General features: G+C 33.3%; 1 protein-coding gene across 2 annotated transcripts; it reads right to left on the reverse strand.

Annotated features, from left to right (window-relative positions):
* Positions 1 to 750: 750 nt before the first annotated feature.
* On the reverse strand, positions 751 to 19,840 carry BGAL9 (beta galactosidase 9). 2 transcript variants are annotated; one of them, XM_020360140.3, is made up of 19 exons: positions 19,487 to 19,840; positions 18,847 to 18,942; positions 18,625 to 18,737; positions 17,578 to 17,644; positions 17,081 to 17,173; positions 16,310 to 16,453; positions 16,032 to 16,120; positions 14,684 to 14,789; positions 13,378 to 13,465; positions 13,141 to 13,262; positions 11,529 to 11,732; positions 9,961 to 10,193; positions 9,327 to 9,442; positions 8,311 to 8,408; positions 6,359 to 6,469; positions 5,169 to 5,276; positions 2,767 to 2,975; positions 1,847 to 2,195; positions 751 to 1,125 (listed from the first exon to the last, which is right to left on the reverse strand). In XM_020360140.3, the coding sequence occupies exons 1-19, from the start codon at positions 19,823 to 19,825 to the stop codon at positions 970 to 972; spliced, it is 2,841 nt and encodes a 946-aa protein (XP_020215729.1). In that variant the 5' UTR covers positions 19,826 to 19,840; the 3' UTR covers positions 751 to 969. The 2 variants fall into 2 exon arrangements, with proteins under 2 accessions (XP_020215729.1, XP_082924896.1); XM_083068770.1 differs by lacking the exons at positions 751 to 1,125; positions 1,847 to 2,195; positions 2,767 to 2,975 and adding an exon at positions 3,017 to 3,541 and having other exon boundaries at positions 5,176 to 5,276.
* Positions 19,841 to 20,053: the final 213 nt, after the last annotated feature.

Raw genomic sequence — 20,053 nt, forward strand, 5'->3', positions numbered from 1 at the left:
GAGTGATAAGTGTCCTATTAATAGATTATTAAAACTAATTAACAATTAATACATTTTAAAGTTTATGTTTCTCATAATTAAGATAAAAAAGAACATATATTTATTTCTTATATAAAATGACCGGATGAAATATTTGGTTAAAAGTTAAATTGACTTTTTTGTTCTTATAATTTTATGAACTTTATCTTTTAAATCTTATAATTAAAAATATTTTATTTTAGCCTCATAATTGTATAAAACTTACTTTAAATTTATAAAAATACAACATAGACTAAAAGAGAATAAGATATAAGATTTATGAAACTATATAAACTATTTATTGAGGTTAATTACCCTTTGAATTTATATAGTATCGTAAACCTTGGCTTTTAATCTTTACTATTTTTATTCTCTTTTACTCCATGTATTTTTATAAAAATTAAAAAAAATAAAGTTTATAATATATTACTATTCATCTTCAGAAATTAGAAAGTTGATTATGGGTTCACTATTTATAGAAAATTAATGGGTTGACTATTTATTGAATGGAATGACTATTTATTAACCTCAATGAACGTTTTTAATTAGAGACTAAAAGGCAAGGTTTATTAAATTATATTTTTAAATAAAGCTTTGCATGCGTGAACCTGAAATGCAAAATGTTCAATGATTATTTTTTTATTCGAAATTATTCATTTTCTTTGTTGCTCGGGAATCCTTCCCTGATTGGGTAAGCTTCGTCAACACTCAACACTAGTTCACAACAGATAATCAGATCGAACAATAAGAGCCCGTGGTATTGCATGCACAAAGGAGAACCATTGATCAGCAGATATTATTTATCTGCTGTCAAGACAGGTATTATGTACTAAATAATGACACTTATCGAAGTATCATATATATATACATACATACACAATCGAGTGAACACAATCAGGAGCCATTTCTGTTGGTTGATTTATGTTCATAAGTTTCACACAGAACCTCGTTTTAGAAGCTACTTACAGCATCTTGAATGAAACCAGCACTCAACGGCGATGTGCATCTTGCTTCCACAGACAACGTTTTCACAACACCCGGACAGGGGTCACCTCCGAATACAGTTTCTGAGATTTTGATGGAGCAGTTCCTTTTCCCTTTGCAAGCCTGCAAAATGTAAATAAGTAAATCAAGAAAGTCTACAACCTAAATCAGGAAAGATCACTTAGAAAAGCCATATTAATCTTGGCACTAGAAAAGATAGGCTTTTGTCAACCATGCCACTAATGTTTCGCATGATACAGAATTGTATTACTATGGAGTGGCTCCTTTTTAACCTATTAATCATTCCATTCTCCTCAATAAATAGTCAACCCATAATCAACTTTCTAATTTCTGAAGATGAATTGTAAAGGAGATTTCTAATCATTGTAATCATAAAACTGAATTACTAGTAAGTTCTTTGTTTCCAGTTTCATGTATTGGGTTATTCTTATTAGGCAATTTTTTATTTTCCTTTTCATCTTTTGGGGAACCACAGAATATTTTTCATCAAAACATTACAGCCCCCTTTTTTTTTCCATGCTACAAATCAACGTTAGCCAAGCAGCTTACACGTATCATATTTATTAACATGCAAGTTCTCATCAATTTTCTAGTGCCTACAAAAAGTGATAACGATAACAATAAATTTTTAATCGTAATACTTGAACAAAGTATAGGGTTAAGCATTTCGGAAAATATTATGCATCATCACTTCTATCCAAGTCCAGAACGCCAAAATCTCGTGGAGCTTTTACTTTCTGGCAGACTACTGTCTGTTATGTCCATTTTTTTTCCCCAAAGGTACTAGGCAAGAGTGAAAAAAGCTACCCGATAAAGAATTTACCTGGGAAACTATGGACATTGAACTAGGGGCGTGGCAGTCTCCTCTGGAAAAATTTTGACAACTACCTCCTGGAGTACCAAAGCTAGCAAATGTTACGGAGGAAATTGTATGTCCTTCTTGACAATGTAAGTGCATTTCAGGTATCATGTTGTTTGCAGAAACTTCTTCACCAATGAGATCTGCATTCACCCACTTTTGTAAAGGTGGATAGTTGGATTCTGACACCCGAGCACATATTATACTGGACGAATGTAACTTGACAGAAATTCCCAGGGGATTTCCTCCGGTTTCCTCCAAGATAACAAGTAAATTGTTGGATGCTCTCAACCATGATCGTGGTACATGGTACCTGGAGATTGACAAATAGCCCAGAAGTTAAGGAAAGTGCGATGATATTTATTTCCAGTATGATTGTGTATCCTCCTTACAAATCTTTCTAATAATCCTTCCAATACTTAATAAAGTATTAAATTAAAAAATATGATGTATTTAATATAAGAGTTAATCATCTATACACTGCCAGTATAAAGTTTAAGTGTAAAGTTTTTTTACACTGGCAATCAATCATATCTTTTAACAGTGACATGTCAGTTGCTTATTTAATGAAATAATAATAAAATAAGTAACTTTAAAAGATATGATTGGTTTCCGGTATAAAAAACTTTACACTGGCAGTGTAGGGATGATTAACTCTTAAATCTTAATATAATAGGAACATAAAAAATGTTCAATATTTTCCTCATTTAGTAATCAGTAGGATTATTAGGAGGACCGGTTAGGAGAATATAAAGTTATTCTGGTACAATATTGTAGATAAAGGTGTAAGTCATCAGGAGATGAATGATGCTTTGAGTGGCTTTCCATAATTCGTGGATAAAGTCTTTTGGAATGGGATGAAATAATGAAATGAGAATACATACAAGGTTTGGGTTGGTTTTCCACAATTTGTTGAACATTTGTCAGAATTATATGCTCCACGATAATCACAGACTTTTTCACATCCACTTTTTGGGGAAACCCGAGTCCAGTATCTTCCTATATGGTGACCATTCACCCAAGCCTGACCTTTCCCCATGCTTTTCAAGTCAAGAGCAACTGGATCTGTGCCACCGGGGACATCAAAGTATGTCTGCTTCAAATAAATAGGTGGTTATTATTACATTGTTGTGTTGTGATAAAAAAAGAAAATCACATTGGGAAAGAATGACCAGTGGGCTTAATAACACCATACAATCTCAGCAGTGATATCATGATGTTATATTCACTCACTCTGTAGTTGTTCGTTGTGCATAATAATTACAATAAATAAATAATTGGACAATTTCAGAGGCAACATAAGCAGACATCTATAGAATTGAGCAAATGAGTAAGAATAACCTCATACATTATTACATTTGTTCTTTTCACATAATGCAAAATGCAGGAGGGTCATGAATCTTCCTAAAACAGATCACAAAATATTAAAAGAAGGAACTACACCAGGTCATAACAGAGTAAACAATTCTCTGAACATAAGACATGGAAACCCTATCAGAAAGACCATGAGCCCCAGGTAGGCTAAGAAAACAACTCTATCCACAAAATGAAGACAATATCTATGAATAACATTCTGGAGTTGAATCCAGCTAAATAGACCATGCTTGAGCTAGAAGCAATTCATAGTGCCCCATTCTTTCCGCTCCTGGATCCTCTAAACTGGACAGGGAAAAACAAGTTCAAAATTAGTTTGAAAGACCTGATATTGTTTTGTTTAGAATGCCAGGGTTAGAATTCTTATAGTATCAGTAGGCTCAAGCTTGTACTAGTAGGATCTTACTCTACGTCTGCTAAATTTCTTAAGAAAAAATTCATAACAAACATCCTCTGAAGAAGCTTTCATAACCTGCTACTCATCAAATAGCCTCTCCTCACTAACTAGCCTATCCAAACATTTAACTCCATGCAAAAGTTTACTTAAACTGTCCTGAGCATATCAAAGATTTTCTCCCAAATCCTCTGCTTTCCTTAGAGAACTTCAGCATTTGCATAAATTTATAGCCATCTTGTTCATTGACCCTACACTCTTACTATCACTCATGAATTTGTTTACTATAGGAATATTTTTGAAGCTTAAACATACATGGTGCATGTTTCTTGGTCCTGTGTTAATTTCGCGGAAAAGTAAAAAGCAGTCTCATGTTATGTCTATGGCTTGTTCTGAAATTATTTGGATTTGTTGGCTTCTGGCTAAGCTTGAATTCTCTCAAACAGCTGCAACATGTTTCTATTTCGAGAATATTGGTGCAATTCAAATTGCTGCTAATCTAGTTTTTCATGAGTGTACAAAGCATACTGAGTTGGATTGTCATTCTATTAGACTAATCTTAGGTATTGGAGAATCAAGTTATCTCTCATCCTCATGTCACCGTGCAACTTCAGCTTATGGATATCTTTATGAAGGTTGTTCCTCGTCCACACTATCAGTTTCTTATCAGCAATTGATGTTTCTTGACCAGCCACGTTAATTTGAGTGGGGATGTCAATAAGGGACCTAGTTGTTATTATTATTTCCTAACTATATGTTGTATATATTAGGAATTGGAATTAGGTCATTCATTTTATATTATTATATTTCCTAATTTTAGGTTGTACAAATTGGAAATCGGAGTTTTTGTACACTTTAATTAGGCTGTAAACAAGAATAATGCATGGCCATTTTACCTTGTGCTCTGTTGAAATGATAGGGTTTTGTTAGAGAAATATGATGAGGGGAAAAAAATGCTTTAAATAATATTATCATGTATTTTGACATGAAACAAATACTAATACTTGACTCCGAATTCTAATTAACTAACAAAACGAATAACTTAATAAACACAAGATAAAATCTCTAAGATTAAAGTAAGATTCCTAACAAGTTAAGACCCCTAAAAGTTAGTTAGCACAATTATCAGTATAACATAAATTATCCTAATCATTATGCATTGGTCTAGTTTTATAAATATTTTGCATATATTCTGACATGCTTAAATTAAGCTTTATCTTGAAAAAACAAGGGCAACTAGTATCGAAATTCTAGCTTGGTCATGGAGGTGATAATACCATGTCAAGAACCAATTTTCTAAGAAGCTTAAGCTCTAATGGAGGTTCATGAGTTTTTTATTTGATAGGCAAATCCGCAAATGTTAGTAATTAATGTGTTACATTAGCTGGGGAAGTTCATGAGTTATTTTATATTTATAACAAAATCAATGTAAAAAAATTATAAGCTGTTTTCCTTTTCTCTTTTCTTTCACTTCACAACAGTTCTCATAGATATAACTCTTCAACAGCTCAAAGTTACCTTGTACCATGTAAATGTGGAAGGGATGGCATCAGGGGTCAGTTCTACCCAGTCTGAATTTTCATTCTCTTCACTGTAAAATTTTAAAAACTCACCCTGAAGCCCAACCTGGGATAAAAATGAATAAAGTGGAGTTAGCATTTTCAAATTCCTGGGGCTATAAAAAGAACAATCCCACAAGTGTAGAATAGGATGGCATTAAGATGAAAATTATAGAACAAGGAAATGAACTTAGAATAAAGATAATTAAACTGAGACACCACTAAAGCAGTAATTTATGTTTCTTAAGAGTGAAGGCACAACTAGAATGCCCAACCCATGTTGAACAAAGAATCAAAACCAAGATTTTGTTTTTTCTTTCAAATTTATTTCCTTAAATTACCATGTCAAGGTTCTAACCCTTAAAGACATAAAAAACCTGAAATATGCAACTTAAAAACCCTATTCCTACAAGGGCACGTAACCCAAAATTAAGATTCAAAAGCCAATTTTATACTGGAAAATAGAATATTGATCTAACTTGTACTAAGATAAGATATCGTTGGAAACAGGAATAAGAGCTTTTTTAATTTTCATTTTACCAAGTAGCCCAGATACTTGGTATAGCTAGGTTCAGTGCATCTTAGGAAGTAGTAGTATCTTAATTGTTCTCCTGTAAATTGTTTTGACATTAATTATCTTTGCAATACTCTTGAATTAGAAGGTCTGATTGGGTTCTTGAAGCTATCAGACATAAAAAAAATTCTCAATGTGAGAGAATGAGAGAGAGAAAACCTATTGAATGGAAATACACAAATGTTTGACTTATGTACTTAGGATATCTATACCAAGTTACAAACTACACATGTTTATTTACAGAGACAGTACAGCTGTAGTATACCTAAATAGCTTATACACCTTGTACTCATGCTATGTATGGACTAACCGATAGCAAATGTTTGCTAGCTGGTCATTTGAATTCAGAAAAACCAATTGTAATATGTAAAGATTCCAGAAGGTACCATGTAGAAAACGAGATAAAGAGAAAAGACATGAATTGGGCTTGTGTATTATTTACTCTATTTGTCCTAACTGTAAAATCTTAGAGAGTACAGCCGCAGTGCACTACATCTGTATTTTCCTCTAAAAACCAGCTAGTAACTCGTATAGTTCTTTTGGATCAGTTTACGGTTTAATCTTTACATGCATACCTGATAGGTCCATAATGATTTTGAAAGATTTATATCTCCATTTTCAAATCCAGTGATCTTTATTGTACCTCTAATCCCTGCTCCATCCTTCTCGAGAAATGCGCCATAATTCTGTAACATTGTTTTGAATAATGTGAGAATATATGTATAGTCAGTAATCTTGGTCCCTCAGTTGTTTGATAGGAGAGTAAGTTGAAAGAAGTTGAAGAAAATAGATTTAAAAAAAAAAAAAGTCACAAAGCCTGCAGATGGAAAGGAATATGCTGTTCATAGTAATGTGATCACATTGGATAATTCTTTGGCATCAATTCACTAAAGGACAAGAGTATAACAAATAAATAAAGATTATTTAACTATACAGGTATCAGTTAACAACTGCAATAAATTAATGAATCGACTAATGAATGTGATTAATATTTTCTACTACTACTTGATAGAATCTAAGCATGCGTTATAAAATAGAGGAAAATATAGGAAATTGAAAGTAACTAAGAAGGTGAAAAAAGTAAAAAAACCAGAGTTTCTTAGAATCTATTAGTTGATATTATGATGAATTGGGTGTTGAGTTCTCATTTATATAGAGTCTGGTACAGTTGGAGATTTCAGTTATAACAGCTAGCTAACTCTAACAGACTTTGAGCAAACAACTAACAGTTTCAGAAGAAGCTAGCGGTTTCTCTAACTAGGGATGGCAATGGATAGGTGGTGGTGGGGTATTACTATAGTACCTATCTCCAATTCATACCTGTATTTAAAGAAAAAAACCTTTCTACCCAAACCAATGTGGGTAACAACTTTGATGCCCATCCCTACCCAAACCAATGTGGGTTACAACTTTGATGCCCATTCCTGTACCCTATGCATACCTAGATACCCATACACATTACCCACACTCTAGTAACAAAAAGTGTTACATCATATCCTGATTATAAAACAAAACATAAATATTTAACTAAATATAAATCCAACATAATAAATTAATCACAAAGCATAATGTTTTGTAACAGGAAGATTGTAGTTTAAATAAATTCAAGTCCAACATAACAAATTTATGAAAAAACTAATTTATAAATGTGAAAGTCTAGTACTTGCACTCTCCAAAATATTTTATGAAATCATATTTTAATACTGATATATATAGGGATATGTGACGATGACACAACAGTTTTTTATTTTTATTTTTTATTATATAGTGATTTTGGATAATATTTGTTATATATAGTGATTTAATAAAATTAATTTTTCATAACATGTGAGTATGAGGAGTAAGGTAGTAAGGTCCCCAAACTTGCACTCATCCCTATAAATTTTTGCATGTAAATACCCATATTTGAACCCAAAGTCATTTGGTGGGTAATTTCCCCTCCCATCATGGGTATTTTTAAATTTTGCAGTTAAAAATGATGGTGAATTTCTATATATTTGATGCTCTCATAAAAGATTGTGTTGGAGGCAATAATTTTTTAGTAATCATGTTATTGGTGCAAAACATCCATTTGTTTTACTGATGACTAATCTATACCGGGAAACCTAATTAACTACCTTTAGTGAAGCCTCCCCTCTCAATCACGATTTTTTCATCTACAAGACTCAAATTTGAGACCTCACTTTAGTACTACTCAAACCAACAACTTGTCGGCGGGTTAGAGGCAATATGTAAAGCAGCTTGGCTGCCACAAATTAATTTTATTTCCTTGGCATCTCCCCATTTTATCTGCTAGAATTAATTACTGCTTTACCTATATGATTTCACAAGTTGTTGCCTTAGCATGATACTCTACTATGCTAGATCTTGTTGCTGCCTTACCATAACAGTGTATGAATTATGAAATTTTACACAATCTCCAAATGCCTAAACAACACAGTACACACACAAAATAGTGACTTTAAATAATTGAAGGTTTTGGCATTATACATAAGGATACATGTTAAAAATATACTAGGAATTTCACCTGTAAACCCACTGTTTGAGTTAACAGTGTTAAATCATTGTATCCCGGGAGAAATTGAAGAGTCTGGACCACCTTGATCCAATCACCAACAAAATTACCTTCACTTGGAAATAAATTAAACTATATGAATATATAGACAAAAGGAATAAATATTAAACCTCTAAGGCACAATAATTATGATATAACTGATGCTTTGATTCAGAAAAAAGGCACTCATTGTTAGAGTATAAGTTGTAATAGCAGATTACATGAGTAATAGCTACTAGTTAGTTGTTAGTCTCTGTCATGCTGAGCAGGAAGATGCAGAGAATGAATCTTATGATGTATTAGAGTAAAACTAATATGATGAATCTGAAAATTTTATTAGAATGAAAATCTGAATAAAACAGATACAAAGAATGCTTTGATCCAAAACTTGAGTTGTGACCTACACATTGGCTAAGCTCAATCCAAGGGTTTGATCCTTGCCAAACTCGTTCTTCTAATGAATAGTTGAATTTCAAAACAAGATTGACAAGCTTCTTTATTATCCACACTTTGGGCATGCATGAGGGGGCATGTAAGAGATATAGTATTGAACCGTTTGTGTCTTCACCTAACAAATTGAGTTTTTGGGATCAGCGGCTCATGACATAACTAACCTAACCAAGGTATCCCCATACATTTAACACATGGTGACATTTATAACAAAAGGCAGAGATTCAAAAGAATAGTCTCAATCAGGAGAAAAACAATAACAAAAGTCGAAGTATACTAAATAAACACAAAATTAACCAAGTTTTCACATAATATAATTCATCCAGATTGTTAGACAAACACTACCATATATCACAAGTGCTATTTTCTTAACCATCACTGAACTTCAAGCGGATAATACAACATGTTAAAGAGTCTTGCTAGGGCAACTACATAAAGTGCATTATTTAGAATAGAACTTCCATTAATTTAAGAACAAAAAAACAGAAATCTGCTCATCTTCAAATACAGCATACATATAATACAATAAGGTCAATTACCTATAAGCTGGCCATTGACAAATACACGCAATATGTCACGGACACCATCTATAGTAAGTTTTGGATGGACATCATTTTCCTTCCAGAACAAGATGTCACTATCTGAAACATATATTCTGCATTATATACAAAAATTAATGGAAATACAATTAGGCAACCATTGAATCAATATTTAAATAAAATTTTGAAATGTTTTTTTCTTTTTAATTTCATTGCAGCTTTGTGGAATTCAGAACATGGTCTGTCCCATGGAATTCCTTTGGCAGATATATAAAATCATTCATAAGTCTTCAACTAGCTTAAGCTTTTAGCAAAGCTGGTCATTGGCATTGTAACATTCTAAAACCTAGTAGTTATTAGTTTGTCACTTCCATTGTAATAAAAAAAGTTAACTTTAAGACGGTAGTGTGGGCATGAGCATTGTCCACAGGTCTAACACCTAAAAACTTGAGCTTTCAAGAAAGTTGGTCCTTGAAACCTAAAGCTATAACAAATTCCTCTATCTAAAAGAAGACAAATAAGATAAAAGTAAGGCATACATTAGAAACTAAAAGTAAAACAAGCCAAAAAAATGTCTCGTGTGACACATATGCTACCACTGCAGACTGCAGAGTACTCAGGTGTGCATGATTACCTGGTTGAATACCAAAGATAGTCAGATTGATCCTTTGTTACATTTAAGTGCTCCCAAATTCCTTCTACAGTGAAACTGCTCTTACTCCATATTTTGAGTGGCTCTTTTGTAGTCATCCAAGACTTTGAGATGTAGTAAATGCCAGTGTGGTGCCTCAATTGCTGGGCTGGGAAAATATTAGAGATAGTTGGCAAATCAGAGTCTATCAGTTTGACCGAAGTTTGTGCTCTAACCTGTGCAAATTTAAAGAAGAAAGTTTCAGATGACCCCAAAATAGTATAGCATTCTTATAAGTCTAGCAATGAGCATTTTCATGTGCACACCTTGCAAAAAGAATAGACATCAAGGATTTCACTTGAACAGCCAAAATGCAAACCACCAAACAAAAAAGGTGATACCAATTTTTTTTTTTAATCAAGGGTGCTATCAAATCACTATAATTCTTCAAGGAGGTCTCCCAAAAGATTCATCAGCTAAAAAAATAAAATTGTACATAATTCCACTGAATAAGAAGGGGAGGGGGGACTCAATCAACAAAAGAGGCAAATGAAGCAGTTTTTAGCTGAAAAATCTAGAATTTCTGTTTATTCAAGAAGTGTTTAATAGAAAGATCCATAACCTTTTAAAATAAATTTCCAAACATCTATTTATAATATTTAAATTATGAATATTGGAAAAATACAACTCTCACATCAACTAGAGATAAGGCTAACAAAGAGTATATGAGTGGAGAGTAATCTTCACTTTATAAACTGGTTTTATAAGATTAAGTTACACTCAAACCCACATCCTAAGATGGCGTCACAACTATCCTAGATCCCCTAAAAAGCGCCACACACCATTTATAATTTTATATAGGCACCAAGTGCAATAATGTTAGTGTATTGGAAGAAATCCAGTCCTACCTATTCCTAAATCATTAAAAAATGGTCACCTATTGTTTATCAATGCACTAAGCCCAAAAAGGTTAGGTTTTAAGGGGTGTATTGGAAAAAATCCAAATCTCACATTGACTAAAGATAAGACTAACAAAAAGTATATAAATAAGGAGTAATTCTCACCTTACAAGCCAATTTTGTAAGATTGAGTTAGGCTCAAATCCACTATAAGATTGAACCACAAGCTATTAGTTTCCTTATTAGTGGTTTATTAACATTGTTTTTCCATGCCAACATTTTTTCCTAGGTGTCACTCTCCTTCAATCTATTACTTTTAAAACAATCTTGTAAGTTGAGGACTATCAAAGTTTTATAAGCTCTATTTAAGCCATAGTGCAAGACAATGTGGGACTAAACTACAACCTGAGATTAGGACTCTAAAACCATACATGGATGATTAAGATTAAAAGTTATTTAGTTATCATATGACCACATAAAAAAGTCACATGACCTTATGATTTAATCTTAACCCTTTATGATTTAATCATATGGTTAAGATTCATTCCTCTCACTCACTTATAATAAAAACCCTCTCACTTGATATGCTCTAGAGAGAGAGATAATCAGACGAGACACAAGTTAGTGTAATGCAAATACTTTTGCAGCCCCAAAAAGATCCCCTGTACCAACCTTGGCAGTATTGAAAGCTGTGTTTCTGCAATCTGGCAATATACTCACAGACCATGGTGGTATAATGTATCTTTGACCGCGAAAGGTCACAGTTGCCTCTTTCCTTTCATCAATGTTTGCAAGAAATGCTGAGCATATGCTTGGAGATTCAAACAGAGACAAATTCAATCCTTCAGGGTGAACATTTGCTTGGTACACATGTGCCTGAAATTGATGAACATAAGTTATTCAGTAAAAAAAAAGACCCATGTAATTTTCTTTACAACAACCAAACCCTATCCCACAAGGTGGAATTGGCTTCATGTACTTGTGAAGATATATTGTAATAAACAAAGTAAATAAATATTCACAAGCATTATCACTAGGTAAAATACAGGCATTGTGACACTCTATTTCAGCACAAAAAAGATTGAATATAAATGTTGGGAATGATAGCAGTAATTAATGTAGTTTTGGAAATAATAGGAATAAGTTAGCATTGAGATTTCTAGGATCATAGGAAATAGCTCTGTTCCTAATAATTGTTCTTGCAAATATGAGATGCATTCCTTCTTTGATGTATATAGTCATAGATATGAGCTAGCCGAGTTTAAAACTGCAAATCACTAAATGATTTAACAGATTACAGTCCTTCTTCTGCTCACACTCTTTGGGTTTTCCCTTCTGGTCCAGCAGAACTCCAAAATTTCTCAGAACCCAAATACATGGAGTTTGTATGAACTCTCCACTCATTCCTAAAAAGGATAGGTCAGTCAAAATTTATGGATTTTTTCCACATTAACCTGGTTTCTAGCGTTTATAAGATAGATACATAAGTACTAGCTCCAGGTTGAGTGAAGCCCTTTCAGATGCCATTTCTGAGAATCAGAATGCTTTTATCACAAGTAGACAAGTTCTTGATTATGCTCTCATTGCTAAAACGGTAGTAGATGTTACTGGTGTCCAGGGAAAACAAGGTTTGCTTTTTGGTTAAATTCAAGAAGGCTTATGATCCTGTGAGTTGAAGTATTTTGAAGAAAATGCTTCGGATCAAGGTGGAGAAATTAAACTTTTGGGTGTTTGTGTTGAGGTCATTTAGAGAGATGACTGTCTCCAAAGGTATGACCCACAAGATGGTTAAATATTTAATTCAGGTTTGGAGGACACCTCAAACGACACTTCTAGGGTTGCATTCCAAGCCATGGCAATTTTAATAAGATCAGAAAACAAGAAACAACAATTTTATAGAAAGAAAAGCATATATAAGAAAGTCAAGGTGACTGCTAGAGATATAAAGGCATCTACGAGCCTTCTCCTAATAGCTTTTAGGAGAGTTGGTTATGAATATGGTATGAGAGCCTCTATGACCAGATGATCAGGAGTTCAACGTTTGCTACCCTTATAAGTTGAATTTCAGCAGAAGGTACATTGGCCCAGGCAATGTATAGACTTCAAGATCAAAGGGACTTGCATCAGAACACAGAAGAGATATAAATCATTAATGAGCCATTACCTAATAGCTTAAGCTTTAGGAGAGTAGGTCTGTGACTGTATCTACCAATAAAATATTAAATGTAATCAACCATAATGCTTGAAAATTTTATAAAATATCTAGTTCAGGCTAGGCTCAAACCTCCTGCTTTGGGCCCAATTTTATATATGTTGGTGAATCAGTGACCACCAGGGCAGGCTCACAAAGCTTCAAAGCAGCATGTAAATCTTTCAAGTGACCCCATTTTGGCTCATGCAGCAGACCTATAAAAACAAGGTCCATTGAGCATCATCAACCATGTCAACAGCTATAGCCTATGTGAATCCCATTAACTACCATCTAAACAACAGAAAATCTTATTGTTATTCTTCTACATACCATACTCATCGATTGGAGCATCATAATCATAACTTGTAATTTGCAAGGGTCCCCCTGCAGTGCGTCCAAAATTAGTTCCGCCAAAATACTGTATCATAAAAGGGCTTGTCAAGATGCAGGTTACATATACTCATCTACAAAAACTAAAATATACATAATATATAAAAATAAAATATGTGGCAATTAGAAGATGTCACCACACTGAGTTTTAAGTATATTTTTTCATTGAAAATAAATTACCATAAACAAACAAATGGAAGTACTAAAGAAATGACAAGGCATCCTATAGAATGCAAAAGAAAAATAAGAAATTTATAGCATCAATGACATAGAGATCAACAGTAATGTGTGGTATACATTCCTTCACTTTTCTGGTAATTTGAAAGGGGGTAATGGTTCTTGAATTAGATTTTGGGAAGAACAGTAATAGGGGTTTTTCAACAGGTCTTCCCTCACTTTATATTTTTCTACTTTTTTATCCGTCTCCTATACAAAATTTCAATATTTCAAAATACAAATGCCCCAAATCTTCATTTTCAAAAGCATCCAATGATAGAGAGGCAGTAGAGATGCTACCCTTCTAGTAGAAATCTTTTCATTTCTCTCCTTGATTGAAGAGAACAGTATGGACTCTATATGCCATTGGTGGATATTTTAGAATCCTTCTTTCCCTTTCTAACCCACCATGGGTAATTAATACAAGCACCTCTAATCACATTCTTAATAACCAAATATCTTTTCTAATACATGACAAGTTCCACATCTATTCATGATTACCTTATCAGCTTAGAAAATGCTTCTAAACAATAGCTAATAAAGTTATAAAGGAATACAGCAAAGTGATCAAACTACTTCCATTGATCCATCATGTGAAGATCTTTTTACTCAACAGTGTTGTATATTACCTCTCCACAGCATTCCCTCCGGTGAGTCCTATATTTGTTTCTACATATATTTTTCCTGTTCAAATTTTAATATGCTTTTATTCTGCATGTTCAGTATCAAGACAGAAGATCTTTTATGTTTGTAAAATAGTAATGTACATTGACATCTTACAATGATTTTCAATTTGATATTTAAAAAGAAAAGCAATTTTATTAAAAAAAGCACGACAATAGTAAATCCGAAGCATTAGACATACAGAAAAAAAATGTGGCAAAAGAACAGCAATATAATAAAGCCCTTCAATACAAACATTGGACAAGAATCTTCCATGAGATAACCATTAGCTTAGAATTGAGAAGAAGCCAAAAGTGAACTATGAGTCCAAAACTCCAAATAAAAAATAAATCTTCCACTATCATACCATGTAATAATTTTGAAAGATTCCTCCCCGTTGGTAAAAACGTGCAACTGCAAAAGCAAGGTCTTCAACAGGTCTATGAGGCAATCTTTCACCCCATTGTGTATACCTTCAAAAGTCAATCAGAAGTAATCAAAACATTTATCACCACTGCCAAATACAGAATCAGATCTCAACCCTATTTCTTTTCCCTTCTATTTTGTATCAACAGTTCAACACACATAGGTGTATACGTATGCACATGCACACACACAGAGAAGCACAAAACTCAAATACATATGAACAGTTTATTATTATTGACTCCTAAACCTGTCTTTGTATTGTCATTAACTATATAATCATACATATACCCTTTAGCTCATTATTTTGGGTGCACCTACAAGTAAATACATTCCTACTATAATGATACTTCCCCAACCCACATAAATAATTTTCTAAATTACTGAACAAGCCAGCAGAACATTTATAAAAAGCAAAGTAGGCAATAGAAGAATGCATCACAGGGAAGTCACCCCCTTAAAATGCGGAAGTAGCCACAGAAGCAAAGAAAGCAGACAATGTAGTTCAAATTCGAAGTAAACCATGGGACTATTAAAAATAAGTATGCAATCAGATGATATATATAACTAGAATCCCTTCCCACCCCCAAGCAACATAGGCATATATAATGAACATGCCTACATAGATACAGAGTACAGAGAACCACAAAGACAACAAGTAGCTACTGGTGACAAGAGACAACAACGCCAAGAGTTGCCACCAATTGCAAAAGGCCACATGTTGTTGTGGGCAATGTCATAGAACTCCAATACGGTAAAGAGCCAATAGATATGATAGAAGATAGGGTTTCAGAGAGGGAGAATAGCAGCTTCTATGGAAGCTACTGGTGGCCTCTATACTATTGCGCCTTGCTTTGTCACTATAGCAGCTACTATTGCTCATATTAAAAGGTAATCCCTTGAAGGATGTGTTTGTTCATGTTGAAAATAGAACATAAAAGACAGAGTATAAGAGGAAGCACAAATATAACAAGTTGAAATGAGAAAATCTGCAAATTTATGCATACAAAAGGGAGCAAAAACTGATATGACACATTTGAGTTAGGAACTCAGTTTGGAACACATTGAAAGAGTTATAACAAGTGCTTAAATACTAAAATTAATTGATCCCTAAGTAAAGCAAACGGAAAATTATCACTAAACTAACAAGCAAGTATCATTTGCGTAGATAGCTTTTTTTTTTTTGACATAAGTAACCTTTAACCAAACTTATAATAAAACAGAAAATTACAGAGACTTTAAAATATTTTATTTTGACAGTTGGAAAAATCTCAACTGCCAACACTTCATACCATCCATCCCAGTTCTCTGTCCACATAGTTGGTTTGTTACGAGAGTTTGGTTTAAATCCATCACAGTAGTATGCATTGCATGTATCAATCTGTGTACAATAATATTGATTTATTAATAACTTGAATTGTTGGTTATTTGAAACAAAATATTTTAACTACATTTCCCCATGTTATTATTTCAAAATCTACAAGAGATAACTGTACACATTTTTATTTTAGAAGTATAGCCAAAATGCCAATAATAGTTCTTTACAATAGTGGAAAGGGATATAATTTACGATATCATATGGAGCATCCTGTTGTCTACACATGACCCATGGGACCCCAGCACCAAGACTTAGAGCCATCCTAGCTGCCCATTTAACATACTCTTTACCTCCTCTGCCATAGGAGCTCTCAATGTTCCCATATTCATTCTCAATCTGATAAAATCCAGTCACATGCTTAGTTAAACATTGCATTCTACAAAGGGAAGTATCAAATATAACAGTTGCATGTGCTAATTCCAGGATGAAAGAATAAAGCGTATTCAATAATTATCTAACACAAAATAGTTAAGTTTGCTGATAAGCTGGAGAACTAAGTAATTTGAAAATTGGATTTTATAATCATAATACATCAATACAAAATGAATCATATAACAGGAATCAACAACTAAAATCTCACAATTTCTATTAATATATTGAATATGTGGCAACTACTACCTGTGACCTACCTTTACCAACATTCAGTAGTATGACACATTATATGACATCTTCTATTTAGATGATTCCAATAGAAACCGAAGAAATTAGAAGAGAAAAATCCAGAGAAAGTGTTATATCCAGTTATCCATAGTCTGATAAAAACAGTTCACTCCGACTGAATACCAAAAATAAAACTTACCAAAGCAAAGAAGCACAAGTGCAATAAGGTAAAACAATAATATAAAAACAGCTGTAATTTCATTGCCAATTTTGGATACCCTAGCAGGACTATGAATATGCTTCAAATTATGAAAAATCAAATCAAATAATGCATATAAAGCCTAAAATCCACACTCTTCCAACCTGCAACAAAATTATAGGACCACCTTGCCAAGAAAACAGCATTTCATCTCTCATCAGATTCACCACCTTGGAGACAAACCGCTTCATCTCCTCCTAGGTTAAAAAAGAAAGTTGATCAAAATCATGTCAAGACAATCCTCTCCAAGTCCAATAACATAAGTTAATATAAATTTTGGATGCTAAAGCACATTATCATTTATTCTATGATTTTAAGACTTCTCAAAAATCCCACCCCTACCCTCAAACATTGAGTTGAATTATATGATATAAAAAAAATTAAAAAAAACACACAAAAGAGAGGAAATTTGGCACAATTTACTGCATGAAGTAATGAGTGCAACCAAGAAGAAACAGTTGTCATGTCAATTTTAGTCCAAAACTGAGAACACTGACTAAATAGAATAATCACAAATACAAAAGGAGAGCAGAAACAAATGGTATAGATCTGTTTACAAAACAAATATAAAAGACTAATGCCAACCAACAAAGCATTCCACCTTGAAAGGTGCATTGTCTGTTCGAAATTCAATACCAGGGATATCACGCAACCACACTGGGAAACCCCTGCAAACATAGCTCATAAATCAACGAACAAGTTGTCAAATATTTATCTACTTTTTAGAAGAAAAATAAGCATTACTAAAAAGCATAAATCAAATCAGGGGTGAGGATAATATACCCTTGAGACCAAAAAAACTGGACAACCAAAACACAAACAAAACAAAAGAAGTGGATGAAACCCCATGCATATTTTGCCAACTATACACAGGCTTCAACAGATAACAAATGCATAGCATCAAGACAGTGGTGCGGTGAAACAGGCAATGTCCAGACAGAGAAATAGGATAGATCAGCAAGTATTGATCACAAACAAAAACTTATGTTTTCATCAAAATACCAATAATATTGACAACAATGCACAAAGTATGTGCTTATCTCTTTTTGTGCAAAGCGGAAATTATTCTGATTTTGGATTTTCTCTTTCAAAAGAGTCTTCTTTTTAGAATAGAATAAATTTAATTTTTTAACATGAACAAAAAACTTTAAACTGATTCACAATTGAAATAAATTAAAAACAAACCATTAGGAAACAGGGGTAAAAGGCATAACTTTAAAACTAAAAACATGTGTGAATCCTTCACAATATTTAAGGTACAACTTGCACAATTCATTGTTGCTAATGTGATGACATAGTTGTTTGGTTTTGATCCATATATCCATTTTAGTTTTTCTTCCACCAAGTTGGAAATTTTGTGTATTGTATTTTAACACTACTTTCCAACAAAGATAAAATTTTACTCACATCAAAGGTTAATGATTAAATGAAAACTATTACTCACTCCAACACTGAAATAATGACTTTCAACTACATATGAATGTAAAAATCCTAGAACATTGCATAAAATAATCCATGTTAACTACACAAGTAAGGATTTTCTCGTTGAGAAGTGTAATTAATCAGCTATCATCATGTAATCTCTTCAAATTGTTTATCTAATTGGAAATATCGAACAGCGATAATAGGAGTAGAGGTTAAGACCCACCCAAAGTTCCACTCAGCACATGCATAAGGGCCTATACGGAGAAAGAAATATAGTCCATTGGATGCAGCAAGCTTCACAAACTTCACAAGATCATATCTCCCTTCAAAATTATACTGCACAAAGGAAATTAATATTTCAGTATCAATAAACAAATATTCAATATAAAGTAGAAGAAACAAGACAAGGCTACCCCTCGGATTCTGTAGAAATACAATTCTGTACCTGTCCTTTCTCTGGCTCGTGCCCGTTCCAGAAAACGTAAGTTTCAATCACATCCGCCCCACCTTCCTTGCTCTTTGCAATCAAATCAGGCCACATCTAAAATTACATCAAATGCATTAATAGGACACAGTAATAAATCAAATTTCATAAAGTTAGCTTCACAGATTTTAGCACCACACTTCCATATCTTATTTTACAATTATGCACTGCCTCAAATTTGGCAAAAAGGTTCAATGAGACTGATAACGAGACTCGTGGTTAATCTGTTGACTTTGTTTCAGGTGATTTTTCAATTTTCTACTCATACAAAGAAGAAATTCAGCTTATTATGCCATAGCGCAAAATCTCTGATGCGCATGTTTGGTTACATAGAAAATGATGCATATACATAGGATTCTGCGCTTTTAAACTTTTGAGAACAAGATTCACGGAGCACCGAAACAAAAGCATGAAAACAGAGCAAACAACTTAACTCAACGGAAAAGAGAAAAAAGATAAACAATTATATATATATACACAGACACATACATATAGAGAGAGAGAGAATTGGACGATTCAGTTTAATTGCGGCTGTATGTTACTGTTATGTTAGTTTCTTAGTTCATCCATTACGACGAGTTAAACCGATTTGAGGAAAGACCTCGGGAGTGGCGCGTGGATAGTGGATTCCGGCGGAGATGAGGATGCGGCGGTTGGCGCCGAGGATGAGAGCTCGGTGATCGTAAGTAACATTGAACGGTTCGAAATACTTGGCCTCCGTCACTCTTACTCCATATTCAATTGCTACGATGCAAACGCAAACGCTTAACACTGCCACTATCATCTCGTTCCTGTTTGATCCAATTCCGAATCCTGGTTTGGAATTGGAGTAATCGGAATTCCGCAACATCTTCTTCAACCCTGCGTGCGTGCCTAGTTCGTAACGTAACAGCAACCACCCTTGAAAAAAGACCAGAAATGTCCCTCTATTCTTATCCATTATTTTTGTTTAGCATCTATCTTGAATAATATTAATTGATATAATATTATTTCTATTTGTAGGTGGATTTTTTTTTTATATTTTAAGAGAATTTGTTGAATGCTTTTGTTTTTAACAATCTTACTTTTTTTTTTGTCATAATCACAGATTTGGTGAAATACAAATGATTGACCTTATTTAATTTTCTCAATTAATTAAGGTAACTTAAATATCAATTAAATTATGTTA

This window comes from Cajanus cajan, chromosome 2 (genome assembly GCF_000230855.2).
Source record: "Cajanus cajan strain Asha chromosome 2, NIPB_CcT2T_4, whole genome shotgun sequence".
Classification (NCBI taxonomy): Eukaryota; Viridiplantae; Streptophyta; class Magnoliopsida; order Fabales; family Fabaceae; genus Cajanus; species Cajanus cajan.